This window comes from Leucoraja erinacea, chromosome 3 (genome assembly GCF_028641065.1).
Source record: "Leucoraja erinacea ecotype New England chromosome 3, Leri_hhj_1, whole genome shotgun sequence".
Taxonomy (NCBI): Eukaryota; Metazoa; Chordata; class Chondrichthyes; order Rajiformes; family Rajidae; genus Leucoraja; species Leucoraja erinaceus.
In genome coordinates, this window is record NC_073379.1 from 100,307,606 (window position 1) to 100,322,303 (window position 14,698).

A 14,698-nucleotide genomic window follows, 5' to 3' on the forward strand; every position below is an offset into this window, starting at 1 on the left:
CATTTGCACACATATGGGCCTGTCCCACCTACGCGACCTTGGCTCGCAAATTACGCGACCTCGTGGTCGCTTGAGGCGTACGGACACCGTATGGCCGCACGGGGCCGGTCCCACTTAGAAGCGCGGAGTTGTGCGGGGTTGGTCCCGACATTGCACGGGGCTCCAAAAATCTGACAGTGTCCGAGATCCTCGCGTGCCAACAGCCTGTCAGCACGCAGGCGCATTGCGGTCATACGCATCGTCTTGACGGCGTACACCTAGCGCGTGGCGTTGCGCGATGACGTCACCGCCCAGCGTGGCGTTGCGTGATGATGTCACTGCCCGACGCCCAAATTCAGTTGGCCCGCCTCCTGCCCAGCTGATTGATAAATATGGTGCAAATGACGTCACGCGCGTACTTATTGCGAACTTCGCGTGAACTCCGCATCCGTTTGGTGGCGCAAAACGCATGCAAGTGGGACAGGCTCTTTATACTAGTATTACAATTTAACAGACTGCCTTCTTCACAAGTAAGTGATCTAAATTTTAAACGTATTAATGGCCTGGGTATGCAAGATTATCCATGCATGCTTTACAATATTTTAGTGCCTCAATGCAGTGAATATTGATGAGACTCAAACTTCGTTTTGTAATTCAAACCAAAATCTGGATAAGAAATTATACTTTGTGCCCTTGTAAATTCAATTAGATAATATGCTTATAGGGAAGAATTGAAAGGGTCTAAAGTAATTATCTTCTCCTTTAATAACAAACTGTTCTTAAGATGATAAATCAGATGATGAGAAATTAAAATTTAACTTACCACTTGGAAATCAGGGAATACTTTTTCAAGTGAAAAAAATTCCATAAAAGTGGCAAATCCTTCATTTAACCAAAGATCATTCCACCATTCCATAGTCACTAGGTTACCAAACCACTGAGGAGAACAAAAATCATTTGAGAATCAAAGCCATCTTAAATTAATTTTAATTAAATAAAATCTACACCAAATATGAATTTCCCATTAAATAGGTTAATCATCTCATTGCTGACCAATTTCCCCAATATTATGGACAATATCCACATAGGTCTTTTAAATGAAAATCACTTAAAAAAACTGATATAGTTCTACTGTTTTAAGCTTACTCATTAAAATCTAGAAGATACCACTGGCTGTAGATATATGCAGAAATACACTTAAGTCAGACCAGGCAACTGAGAGAATTTCACAAAGCAATAGCAACTGATGAGAGGATATATTGCCATCAACTCCAAAACCAGGAATCAACGTCACCAGAAATGTTCAGCAGTTAGTCACTAACAGATGAGGATGATTCCAGAACTGTGGATACACAAAAGATGTCTGCAGAGATGGTAGGTGGCAGTCAGAGTTAACAATATTGTAAACTCTGTTTAAGCATTCAGATGAACAATGTTGTAGTCAATCTGGTCAATCCGTTTTTAATTTTTAAAGCTAAATGTATTTATTCTGTTTTTATTAACCGCACTGATGGGAACTGATTGAGAAATATATTTTTCGTTTCATCTGTGTATATAAGTACTCAGTTAAAATAACATTAAAATAAATACTGAATACTGAATACTTTTTAATGACAATGTTGGCCCAGAATTCAGTCTTAATCCAAATTGGAAATTGTCCAATGATTTTTTTATCCATACTATTTTTCTTTCTATTGTACAACTTTGCTACTTTTTCTGCCACCATTTGCTGTCCTTCTTGCCTTTTCATCTCACAATACACCTTACCTACTATGAATGAGCAGCAACCTTTTGAGACTTAGTGCAATTCCCATACGTTTTAATCGTGTTGAGCTCCGGATGCAAAAATTGGAGTTGATCAATATTAGGTGGACAGGCTTTCCAAGGTCTGGGGGGGGGGGGGGAGGGGAAGAGCCGCTGAGCGAGTCCTGGAACCAGTAAGCCCCCACATCCCCATCTCACACCACCCCTCCCATGCCCCCACACACACCCCCCCCCACACCCACACCCCCCACATACACACACACACTCACCCCTCCCACTCTCCCCCCCACACATGCCCCCGCCACACTCGATCCCCCCCCCCACATTCGCCCCCCCATTCATCACTCACCCCTCCCCCCCCCACTCACCCCCCTCCCCCCCCCTCCACTCTCCCCCACACACACCCTCTCCTCCCCCCCCACCACACCCACACATCCCTCCCCCACACACCCCCCCCCCCCCCTCCCACACCCCCCCCCTCCCCCTCCCCCTCACCCCCCCCCCCACCCCCACCCACACACACCCCCCCCCCCACCCCCCCCCCCCCCCACACACACCCCCCCCCTCCCCCCCCCACACACCCCCCCTCCCTCCCACACACCCCCCCTACACACCCCCCCCCTCCCCCCCACACACACACCCACACACCCCCCCTCCCCCACACACAAAACACACACCCCTCCCCCACACACACACCCCCCCCTCCCCCACACACACTCGCCCCCCACACTCACGCCCCTCCGACAAGGTAAGACATAAAAGTTTCCCCTGACCTCCACCCCCACCCCCACACATAAAACAAACCAGACAGCATTAACACATTAACAGACCAAAAATAATTTTAAAAAAAAGACAGACAGACCATTGGTGTGGCTGATCGTGCATCAGAGGGAGGTGAATCTGTGGAATCCATTGCCACAGAAGGCTGTACATATGTACGGCAGAGAGATAGGTTCTTGGATAGTACAGGTGTCAGGGATTATGGGGAGGAGGCAGGAGAATGGTGTTGAGAAGGAACGATATATCAGCCATGATTGAATGGCATAAACTTGATAGGCCGAATGGCCTAATTCTGCTCCGATTGCTTATGAAACCCAAACAATGAAACCCAAATTACTGCTAATGGAAGCTTTTCGGAACTTTTGTTTTCCCTGCGATTCATCTTTAAAGATCTTCCACACCATGTCCTGCCCCATCGAAGTAGCCTTTCTCCGTTCTCAATCCCGAGAGATTGTTGTAAATCAATTCCCCTCCTGTGCAGGATATGCCTTCAATCATCTTGGACCATGCTTGGCTCTCTGCTCCTTAAAGATCTTAAGTAAAACCGCAGTTTAACATCTTTTCCACCACTCTTTCATTACTTGCTGATTGCCGTTATGTAGAATGGAAGATTACCTTCTCATTATGCTATTTCTACTGAACAAAATTCAAAAATTGCCTCGGTCAAATCCAAATATTAAACATAAAGTCCACATATAGATGGAATTTGCAATAATGGTGCTGCCAAATGTGAAAACCCCACACACATCTAGTGTAAATATAGGCCACTCTCAATAAGGTCATTCATTGCAAAGGATTTCATTTAAAAATAGAAATGGATAGAAATTCACCTTTGAACATATCTGGCTTTGGCTCCATACCCTGTGGACAGTGCACACCACAACAGAAGGAGGCAACTTAGCCAGAGTGCACATTAACATTTTTGTACACCTGTCACTTGCATAACAGCTCAGACATTGCATGTACTGAATGCTGGGTCACTTGCCTAATTTTTTCTTCATGACAGTTGTAGACTGTGAAGAACTTTGAAGACAAGTGAAGAATTTTGAACAGTGTAGGCCTGTCAACTAATATCACACACAGGTTCTTCAACAGATGTTCACTGCTCTTGCCTTCACCGCATGTGTCTGTCTGGTTATAGTCATCGGATAAGTGACATTGTTAAGTGTTTGAATGGAAATATTTTGCAGGGGGTCTGGGGAAGGCACTAATCAATATTTAGTCTACATTGTCCTAACTTGTTTTTGCTCTCAACTCAAGAGCAAAGCTACACATTTCTATGCAAATCACCTATTTCTTTAATTGCAAAAGGTGTAGATATAAATTACATTTATCATCAAGCCTTTAACATGCAATAAATAAGGCATTTCCTTCTTAGAGCATGGCTTATTTTTGATTCATAGTAACTTTTTTTTTTAAATGGTGGCGATGAATCCTATGTATTAGATGTAAAACATTAATGTGCTTTAATGATTAGTATTACACATTTTCAATTTTCGAATGTTTCTCATAGGTTTCCCCATCCCACATTCTTAGCACAGTCTTTCCGACCTACAGGCACACTAAAATATACAATCATCTTTAAATGTATTATCTTTTAGGCTCTGACTAGATCCTGAAATCCCTCTATGTCCATTCACCAAGGTAAACTATTGCACCTTAAACCTTAAAGAAGGCTTCACCGGAGATCCATTAATGAAGTTCACTTTAATCCCCAATTAATACTTGTGCATTAATGTAGGAGGAGGGGGAGGTATTGTGCCAATGCAATGACGTGCATCTCCTCATCATCACATTGACCTTTTCTTGGGTGGACAATTCACAGCCAAATGCAAAGCTTCCTCCATTCAGAACAAGTAACAAGCTGATGTGAATCTTTCCATTTTCCACAAGAATTACATTCATGGTTATTTTGGGAAAGATTAAAAATAGAACGTTCCTACTTTGTTGGAACTTTTAAGATTGTGCAAATAAAATGCAGGCAATTGCACATTTTTGCTGACGAAAAGCTAATACTAATTCATTGAATTATAACACATGCCTCAGAAATCATATAAGGCACTTCAAAATTACCTATACCACATAACCATATAACAATTACAGCAGGAAACAGGCCAACTCGGCCCTTCTAGTCCGTGCCGAACACTTATTCTCCCCTAGTCCCATCTACCTGCACTCAGACCATAACCCTCCATTCCTTTCCCGTCCATATACCTATCCAATTTTTTTTTAATTGATAAAATCGAACCTGCCTCCACCACTTCCACTGGAAGCTCATTCCACACAGCTACCACTCTCCGAGTAAAGAAGTTCCCCATCATGTTACCCCTAAACTTCTGTCCCTTAATTCTCAAATCATGTCCTCTTGTTTGAATCCTCCCTACTCTCAGTGGGAAAAGCTTATCCACGTCAACTCTGTCTATCCCTCTCATCATTTTAAAGACCTCTATCAAGTCCCCCCTTAACCTTCTGCGCTCCAAAGAATAAAGACCTAACTTGTTCAACCTTTCTCTGTAACTTAGTTGCTGAAACCCAGGCAACATTCTAGTAAATCTCCTCTGTACTCTCTCTATTTTGTTGACATCCTTCCTATAATTAAGCGACCAAAATTGTACACCATACTCCAGAATTGGCCTCACCAATGCCTTGTACAATTTTAACATTACATCCCAACTTCTATACTCAATGCTCTGATTTATAAAGGCCAGCACACCAAAAGCTTTCTTTACCACCCTATCTACATGAGATTCCACCTTCAGGAAACTGTGCACAGTTATTCCTAGATCCCTCTGTTCAACTGCATTCCTCAATTCACTACCATTTACCATGTACGTCCTATTTTGATTTGTCCTGCCAAGATGTAGCACCTCACACTTATCAGCATTAAACTCCATCTGCCATCTTTCAGCCCACTTCCAAATGGCCTAAATCTCTCTGTAGACTTTGAAAATCTACTTCATTATCCACAACACCACCTATCTTAGTATCATCTGCATACTTACTAATCCAATTTACCACACCTTCATCCAGATCATTGATGTACATGACAAACAACAGTGGACCCAACACAGATCTCTGCGGCACCCCATTAGTCACCGGCTTCCAACCTGACAAACAGCCACCCACCATTACTCTCTGGCGTCTCCCATTCAGCCACTGTTGAATCCATCTTGCTACTCCACCATTAATACCCAACAATTGAACCTTCTTAACCAACCTTCCATGAGGAACCTTGTCAAAGGCCTTACTGAAGTCCATGTAGACAACATCCACTGCTTTACCCTCATCAATTTCCCGAGTAACCTCTTCAAAAAATTCAAGCAGATTAGTCAAACATGACCTTCCAGGCACAAATCCATGTTGACTGTTCCTTATCAGACCCTGTTTATCCAGATGCTTATATATATATTATCTCTAAGTATCCTTTCCATTAATTTGCCCACCACTGACGTCAAACTAACAGGTCTATAATTGCTAGGTTTACTCTTAGAACCCTTTTTAAACAATGGAACAACGTGCGCAGTACGCCAATCTCCGGCACTATTCCCGTTTCTAATGACAATTGAAATATTTCTGTCATAGCCCCTGCTATTTCTACACTAACTTCCCTCAATGTCCATGGGAATATCCTGTCAGGACCTGGAGACTTATCCACTTTTATATTTTTCAAAAGTGTCAGTACTTCCTCTTCTTTAAATTTCATAGTTTCCATAGCTACTCTACTTGTTTCCCTTACCTCACATCTTATCTTATCTATTAATATATAAAAATCTGTGGCTGCCGCCTGCCGTCCGTCCGGCTGCCGGCTGCCTTTCTTCCTTTTGATTCGCTGCTCCTTCCTATCAGCTTCCAACACACTTCAAAACAAAGTTGCAAGACAGGAACACTCTGAACTTTTCACCTCAATGGGATATCACAGCAAGTGCTTCAACAGGAGGGGGAGGGCCAATTGGTATTGCAATTGGAACTGCTGCAGCAGGCAGGGAGGTGCAATTGGAGTTTTTTTTTCAATCCACTGCTGAGGGAGGCAGGGGATTGCTGGAATCTTACATTTGGGAACGGGTTCAGTTCCGTTGGAGGAGACGGGTGCATGGTGGAATATTGGGTTGGGGATCACACCATTGGGGGAGCAGACCCAACGGGTCTGCACTTGGTCTAGTATATCACTAAAAGTCTGTTCTTGGCCGGTTTTGGCCATCTGTGCTGCGATTTCCGAGATAACGCCGCCGCCTACGGCCGTAATTTTTTGCCACCTTGCTCAGAGCCCCCCTCCGCCGTATGCGTGCCAAGGATTTTTCCCCGTCGATGAAAAATGACGGATATATTAATGTTTTTACAAAATTCCCCATTCTCTCTGCTGCCCCCGCTGGCGGCAGTGGGGAGGGACTATAAAACCAGGAAGTGGTGTGCCTCACATTCACTTCAAGATGGAGGAAGGCAGAGGGTCACGTTTCTCTGAGCTGTGAATAACACTGAACACATGTTTACTCAAATGTAAGTGGCCTTAGTGGTTCTAAAACGCTTGCAGAATGTGTCTTTTGGTTCTACAATGCTTGCAGAATGTGTCTTTTTTGGTTCTAAAATGTTTTTTTTTAGGTTCTCCCCCCCCCTTTCCTCTCCCCCCCCCCCCCTCCTCTCCCCCCCCCCCCCCCCCTCTCCTCTCCCCCCCCCCCCTCTCCTCTCCCCCCCCCCCTCCCCCCTCTCTCCCCCCCCCCCCTCTCCTCTCCCCCCCCCCCTCCTTCCTCCCCCCCCCCCCCTTCTCCTCCTTCCCCCCCCCCCCCCCCCCCCCTCCCTCCCCTAAACCCTCCTCCCCTCCACACACCCCTACTCCCCCTCTTTTTCCCCCCCCTCCCCCCTCCCCCTACCTGCTCCCCACCTCTCACACACCCTCTTTCTCCCTTCCCCCCCCCCTCCTCTCCACCCCCCACCCCTCCCCCCTCCTTCCTTCTCTCCCCCCCTCCTCCCCTCTCCTCCTCCCTCCCCCTCCTCCCCACCCCCACCCTCCCTCCGCTAAACCCCCCCCACACCCCACACCCCACTTCCCTCCACCCTCTCCCCTACCACCCCCCCCCCTCCCCACCTCACCCCCTCTCTCATCCTCTCTCTCCTCCACTCCTCCCCCACCATTCCCCTCTCACCCACCCTCCCTCTTCTCCTCCTCTCCATCCCCCTCTCCCCTCTCTCCCCCCCCCTCCCCCCTTCTCTCCCCCACATCCCCCTCCCCCCCCCCCCTGTCTCCTCCCCCTCCCCCCCTCCTCTCCTCCCCCTCCTCCTCCCCACCATCCTCCCCCCCCTCCCTCCCTCCCCCTCCACACCCCATACCCTACCCTCTTCCCTCCACCCACCCCCCTACCTCCCCCTCCCTGCGCCCCCCCACCCCCCTCTCAGCACCCCCTCTCTCTCCCCCTCACTCTCATCCTCTCTCTCCTCCATTCTTCCCCCACCATTCCCCTCACCCATCCCCTCCCTCTTCTCCACCCCCTCTCCCTCTTGCCCCTCTCTCTCTGTGTGTCTGTCTCTCTCTCTCTGCCCCCCTCTCTCTCTGCCCTCACTCGCTACCCCCCCCCCCCCCCCCCCCCCCTAGGTGTGACTGCAAGTTGGGGGCTAAGTGTCAGTAGATAGGGTGTTTATGGGGTAAAAGGAGCAAATTAATAATATTAATATAATATCAAGGGGGGTAATTAGCGTGAGTGTGGGGGAAGATAGATAGTGTGTGTGTGACGCTGCATGCCGCCTCCTCCCCCCCACAACCTCACGTTGGGGGAAACAGTTGGTCTAGTAATTCAATATCCTTCTCCTTGGTGAATATCGAAGAAAATAAATTGTTCAATATCTCCCCCATCTCTTTTTGCTCTGCAGCTAGCTGTCCACTCTGACTCTCTAATGGACCAATTTTATCCCTCGTTATCCTTTAACCATATAACAATTACAGCACGGAAACAGGCCATCTCGGCCCTACAAGTCCGTGCCGAACAACTTTTTTTTCCCTTAGTCCCACCTGCCTGCACTCATACCATTTGCTATTAATATAGCTGTAGAAACCCTTTGGATTTGCTTTCACCTTACTTGCCAAAGCAACCTCATATCTTCTTTTAGCTTTTCTAATTTCTTTCTTAAGATTCTTTTTACATTCTTTATACTCCTCAAGCACTTCATTTACTCCATGCTGCCTATAATTATTGTAGATCTCTCTCTTTTTCCGAACCAAGTGTCCAATTTCCCTTGAAAACCAGGGCTCTTTCCAATTTTTACTATTTCCTTTCAACCAATCAGGGACATAAAGATTCTGTATTAAAATTTCCCCTTTAAATGTCCTCCATTTCTCTTCTACATTTTTCCCATAAAACAAAATATCCCAGTTCACTCCTTTAAATCATCTCGCATCTCATCAAAGTTAGCCTTTCTCCAATCAAAAATCTCAACCCTAGGTCCAGTTCTGACCCTCTCCATAATTATATTGAAACTAATGGTATTGTGATCACTGGACCCGAAGTGTTCCCCAACACATACCTCCGCCACCTGACCCGTCTCATTTCCTAACAGGAGGTCCAGCACTGCCCCTTCGCCAGTAGGTACCTCTATGTATTGCTGCAAAAAACTATCCTGCACACATTTTACAAACTCCAAACCATCCAGCCCATTTACAGAATGTGTTTCCCAGTCTATGTGTGGAAAATTGAAATCTCCCACAATCACTACCTTGTGCTTACTACTAATATCTGCGATCTCCTTACATATTTGCTCTTCCAATTCTCGCTCCCCATTTGGCGGTCTATAATACACCCCTATAAGTGTTGCTACCCCTTTCCCATTTCTCAGTTCCATCCAAATAGCCTCCCTAGACGAGCCCTCTAATCTATCCTGCCAAAGCACTGCTGTAATATCTTCCCTGGCAAGCAATGCAACATCTCCACCTCTTGCCCCTCCAATTCTATCACACCTGAAGCAACGAAATCCTGGAATATTTAGATTCCAATCACAGCCCTCTTGCAACCATGTTTCACTGATCGCCACAACATCATACTTCCAGGTGTCAATCCAGGCTCTAAGCTCATCCACTTTTCTTACAATGCTCCTAGCATTAAAATATACACATTTAAGAAACCCATCCCCTCGTATTTTCTGTTTATTATCTTGTGATCCCCTACATTTTGTGTCTGAGTGCTACCCTTCTCTGCCTCCTGCCTCATACACTGACTACTAGCTTTTCCTATTTGAGTCCCTCCCCCCAACCGTTCTAGTTTAAAGTCTCCGCAGTAGCCTTTGCAAATCTCCCCACCAGGATATTGGTCCCCCTCGGGTTCAAGTGCAACCCATCCTTTTTGTACAGGTCGCACCTTCCACAAAAGAGGTCCCAATGATCCAGAAACTTGAATTCCTGCCCTCTGCACCAGTCCTTCAGCCACGCATTTATCCTCCAGATCCTTCGGCCCAACTCACATATGCTGACCCAATGGACTAACTGAGCTATCCCACTAGCCTGCACCTGGTGTTAGACTTCCAAACCTTTCCTATTCATATCCCCAGGTGTCTTTTAGGTGTATGTCATAATTGTACCCATCTCTACCACCACCTCCGGCAGTTTGTTCCATGCACGCATACCCTCCGCATGAAAGAGTTCCCTCAGATCCCTTTTTAATCTTTCCCCTCTCAACATGTAAGTAAGTATGTTTATTGGCCAAGTATTCACATACAAGGAATTTGCCTTGGTGCTCCGCCCACAAGTAACAACCTGACATACAATGACAGTTACGAATGACTCAGAAAACACTAAACATTAATAATAATGACATTAATGATAACACACCGTTGATCAAGCATGTGAAGCAACAAAATACCAGATCAAAGGGAGGCATAACAAAAGCATATTCAAACACTATGTTGAAATTAGCATGAGCACAACTTCAAAGTCTTAAAAGGGTTATGCAACATCCTGATCAAAGTAATCTATCTGTTCATTATTAGCTGTTGAATTCATGCAAAATCTACATTATTGGGTAAATTTGAAATACCTGATGAGCCAACTCGTGAGCAATCACTATGGTAACTATTTGTTTGTCCATTATAGAAGCAGTCTCTTCATTGTAAAGAAGTGCTGTTTCTCTAAAGGTGATTAGACCCCAATTTTCCATGGCTCCTGCTTCAAAATCAGGAAGAGCCACCAGATCTATAAAAAGGAAATACAAATGTTCAATGCAAAGAAATGACAACAATAATAAATTGAGGGAAGGAGGGAGGGGTGGGTGGCAGAAAGGGAAGGGAAGGCAAGCTGTGACCATGATGCAGAGTTTCCAACAAAACTTTGACACTCGGGTCATTGAGCAAATGGATGGCAGATGCATGTTAATGTGGTTAGAATAACATTATCTTCAGTTCACTTCAGTTCTGAAAGCTTAAAGATGATCTGAATGGCAATAGAATGGGACGAGGAAAGGTGCAATGAAATGTAGATGGCCTTGCACACCAGTTTCTGAAAGCAAGCACTCAAGTGCAACATGATAAAAGATAAAAAGGTCAGAAAGATAAAAAGCTATGTTAGTTTTCATTGCAAGAGGATGAGCATTAAAACAAGGATATATTGCTGTAAAAGGACATAAAGTGCCAGAGTAACTCAGCGGTTCAGGCAGCATCCCTGGAAAACATGGGTTGTTGACATTATGGGTCTGGACCCTTCAGATCTGGGTCAAGAAACTTCTGAATGATCTGAAAAATAATCCCGACCTGAAACCTCACCTATCTATGATATCCAGAGATGCTCCCTGACCCGTTGAGTTATTCTGGCACTTTGCGTTCCTTTGTGAAAACAAGCATCTGCAGTTGGTTCTATACCTTGCTGCAGCTGGGTAGGACCTTGCTAAGACCCTATTACAAATTATGTGCACAGTTTTAGTTTCCTCTGTGGAATGATGCTCTTGCCACATAGGGACGGCAACAAAGGTTAACGAAGATTTGTGAGATTCATCCCTGGGTTAACAGGACCAGGAGCAGATTAAAAAAATTAGTTGGTTAGGCCAATATTCACTGGAGATTATAAGAATGAAAGAGGATCTTATAGGACCTGCAATTCTAACAGTACTAGACGGAGTAGGTACAAAAGGGAATGTTCCTACTATCTGGAGAGTCCAGAACCAGGGCCCAATCTCAAGATGGAAAGGATGCCATTTATTAGACCGAGGTATTTCTTCTCCAATACGGTGATGAAGCAGTGAAATTCTCAACCACAAAGATGGTGTAGGTCTAGTCGTGGTGCAAATTCACAGAAGTAGATATATTTCTTAATGCCAAAGGTTTCAAGGAATAAGGCAGAAAGAAAAAGTGTGGATGATCAATTGTCAGCATGTAGAATATTAGAGCAGAGCTGAAAGACTTAACAGCTGGCTCTGGTTGCCTGCTCCTATTAGTCCCAATTGTAAATGATAACATATTAATTCATGCTACCTTCCTACTAACTTAATTAAATGAGTAAAGTAATTCCTTTTGTATTGGGAAGGGGAGGGAAAAAGGATGCATCACTTTAAACTGTGGTCAACAAGGTGCAGCAGATGGGGCGATGAGTTGGATTCTAGCTTAGATTCTAAGCAGAGTACAGCATCGAGTGTTGATGCCACTGGTGTCATCTGCACAGACAATAGTACAAGTACAGTAATGTAAACACATCAAGGTTGGGAACCTCAAGGAAAAAAAATGGGATTGGATAACTGATCAGTTAGTTTGAAGAGTTTGAAGGCCATGTCTAACAACAAAGCCACAGGGCTCATTGAGCAATGAGTATCTATCTAGATTAATTCAATTTACTAGTACTTGGCCCGTAAACTTCTATTCCTTGGCAATCCAAGTGCCTGTCTAGGTACTTCCTAAATGTCAACAGAATCTCTGCCTCTATTACCCCCTCAAGCAACGCATTACAGAGTCTAATCATCCTTGTGAAAAAAAAGAGCCTCTCTTTACCCCTATAAGGGACGACAGATCGCAATGGGCTAAGTTGGTGGCGACCGGAAGGTAGCCGGTTCGAATCCCCTTGGAGTGCATACCTTAAGACACTTCACCCACCTGCCTGTGTGCAAATGTAATGTAATTATGTGAAACACTTTGGGGTCAATGCAAGTTGACTAAAAATGTGCTATATAAATAAGATTATTATTATTATTATTATTATTATTATTATATAACCTTAAATTATGCCCTTTTTGAACCTCTTCTGTGAGGAATACAAGGAGGAACAAACTCAAGTTTGGTCATTGGAAGGAGCAAGAGGCCATGAAATCCCAACAAAAATCCCAATACTTTTCATACCTATACTAAAAACACCAGGGTAACCAGGGAGAAGATAAAGGACGGATTTTGGGGGTCTGGGATTCTAGGCAAAGTCCTAAATTTCATCTGTTTTCTCGAAGTGAAGGACATGGGAGGATCATGTCAGTGTGGAGAATACTAATGTACAAGGTCTGCTTGAGATTATGGAGGTGGTGTTGGTGTTTTGAAAAATATTAAGGTGAATAAATCCCCAAAACCTGATGGAATGTATCCAAAATTATTGAGAGGGGCAAGAGAGGAGATTGCAGAAGCCTTAACAAAGATCATTGTGTCTTTTCTAGTCATAGACCAAAGGATTAGAGAGTAGCTATTGTTGTCCCTTTAAGAAGGGTAGTGGGAAGAATCCAGGAAATAAGTGGATGAGCCTCCCGTCTGTGGTAGGGAAGCTATAGGGCTCTGGTGTATCGGGTGTATAGGGCTCTGGTGAGACCACATCGGGAGCATTGTGTACAGTTTTGGTCTCCTAATTTGAGGAAGGACATCCTTGTGATTGAGGCAGTGCAGCGTAGGTTCACGAGATTGATCCCTGGGATGGCGGGACTGTCATATAAGGAAAGATTGAAAAGACTAGGCTTGTATTCACTGGAGTTTAGAAGGAGGAGGGGGTATCTTATAGAAACATATAATATTATAAAAGGACTGGACAAGCTAGATGCAGGGAAAATGTTGCAATGTTGGGCGAATCCAGAACCAGGGGCCACAGTCTTAGAATAAAGGGGAGGTCATTAAAGACTGGGGTGAGAAAAAACGTTTTCACCCAGAGAGTTGTGAATTTATGGAATCCCCTGTCACTGAGGGCAGTGGAGGCCAAGCCACTGGATGGATTTAAGAAAGAGTTAGATAGAGCTTTAGGGGCTAGTGGAGTCAAGGGATATGGGGAGAAGGCAGGCACGGGTTATTAACCATATAACCATATAACATATAACCATATAACAATTACAGCACGGAAACAGGCCATCTCGGCCCTACAAGTCCATGCCGAACAAATTTTTTTTCCCCTTAGTCCCACCTGCCTGCACTCATACCATAACCCTCCATTCCCTTCTCATCCATATGCCTATCCAATTTATTTTTAAATGATACCAATTAACCTGCCTCCACCACTTCCACTGGGAGCTCATTCCACACCGCTACCACTCTCTGTGTAAAGAAGTTCCCCCTCATATTACCCCTAAACTTCTGTCCCTTAATTCTGAAGTCATGTCCTCTTGTTTGAATCTTCCCTATTCTCAAAGGGAAAAGCTTGTCCACATCAACTCTGTCTATCCCTCTCATCATTTTAAAGACCTCTATCAGGTTCCCCCCTTAACCTTCTGCGCTCCAGAGAATAAAGACCTAACTTATTCAACCTATCTCTGTAACTTAGTTAAACTTATTGATAGGGGACGATCAGCCATGATCACAATGAATGGCGATGCTGACTCGAAGGGCCGAATGGCCTCTTCCTGCACCTATTTTCTATGTTTCTACGGGAGAGGATTCTTTGGAATAAGATTTACTCCCAGTTAATGGGTTAATTAGGGACAGTCAGCATGGCTTTCTAAACAGCAGGTTGTGTCTTACTAACTTGATATTGTTTTTTTAGGTGGTGACAAAGGTAATCGATCAGAGTAGGGAAGTGGATGTTGTCTACGTGGATTTTAGCAAGACATTTGATAAGATTCTCCCATGTTAGGCTAATCCAGAAGAATAAAATACACAGGATTAATAGCAATGGACAAGAGGAAGTAATAGTCTCCAGCAATACAAGTTCTTTGATATATTTTTTGACAATGTCATATCCAGAAAAAGCGTGTGTTTTAAAGGTCAAAGAATGATAAAACATAAAAGTACAATAAAAGTATTGAAGGAAGGTACACAA

General features: G+C 44.5%; 1 protein-coding gene across 1 annotated transcript in view; it reads right to left on the reverse strand.

The window, feature by feature from the left end:
- Window positions 1-14,698, reverse strand: part of lnpep (leucyl/cystinyl aminopeptidase) — a 107,751-nt gene that overhangs the window by 40,373 nt on the left and 52,680 nt on the right. The window contains exons 6-7 of the mRNA XM_055633288.1: window positions 10,536-10,690; window positions 803-916 (exon numbers count right to left, since the gene is read on the reverse strand). Of these exons, the coding sequence (XP_055489263.1) occupies window positions 803-916; window positions 10,536-10,690 (269 nt within the window). The remainder of the gene's footprint in view (window positions 1-802; window positions 917-10,535; window positions 10,691-14,698) is intronic.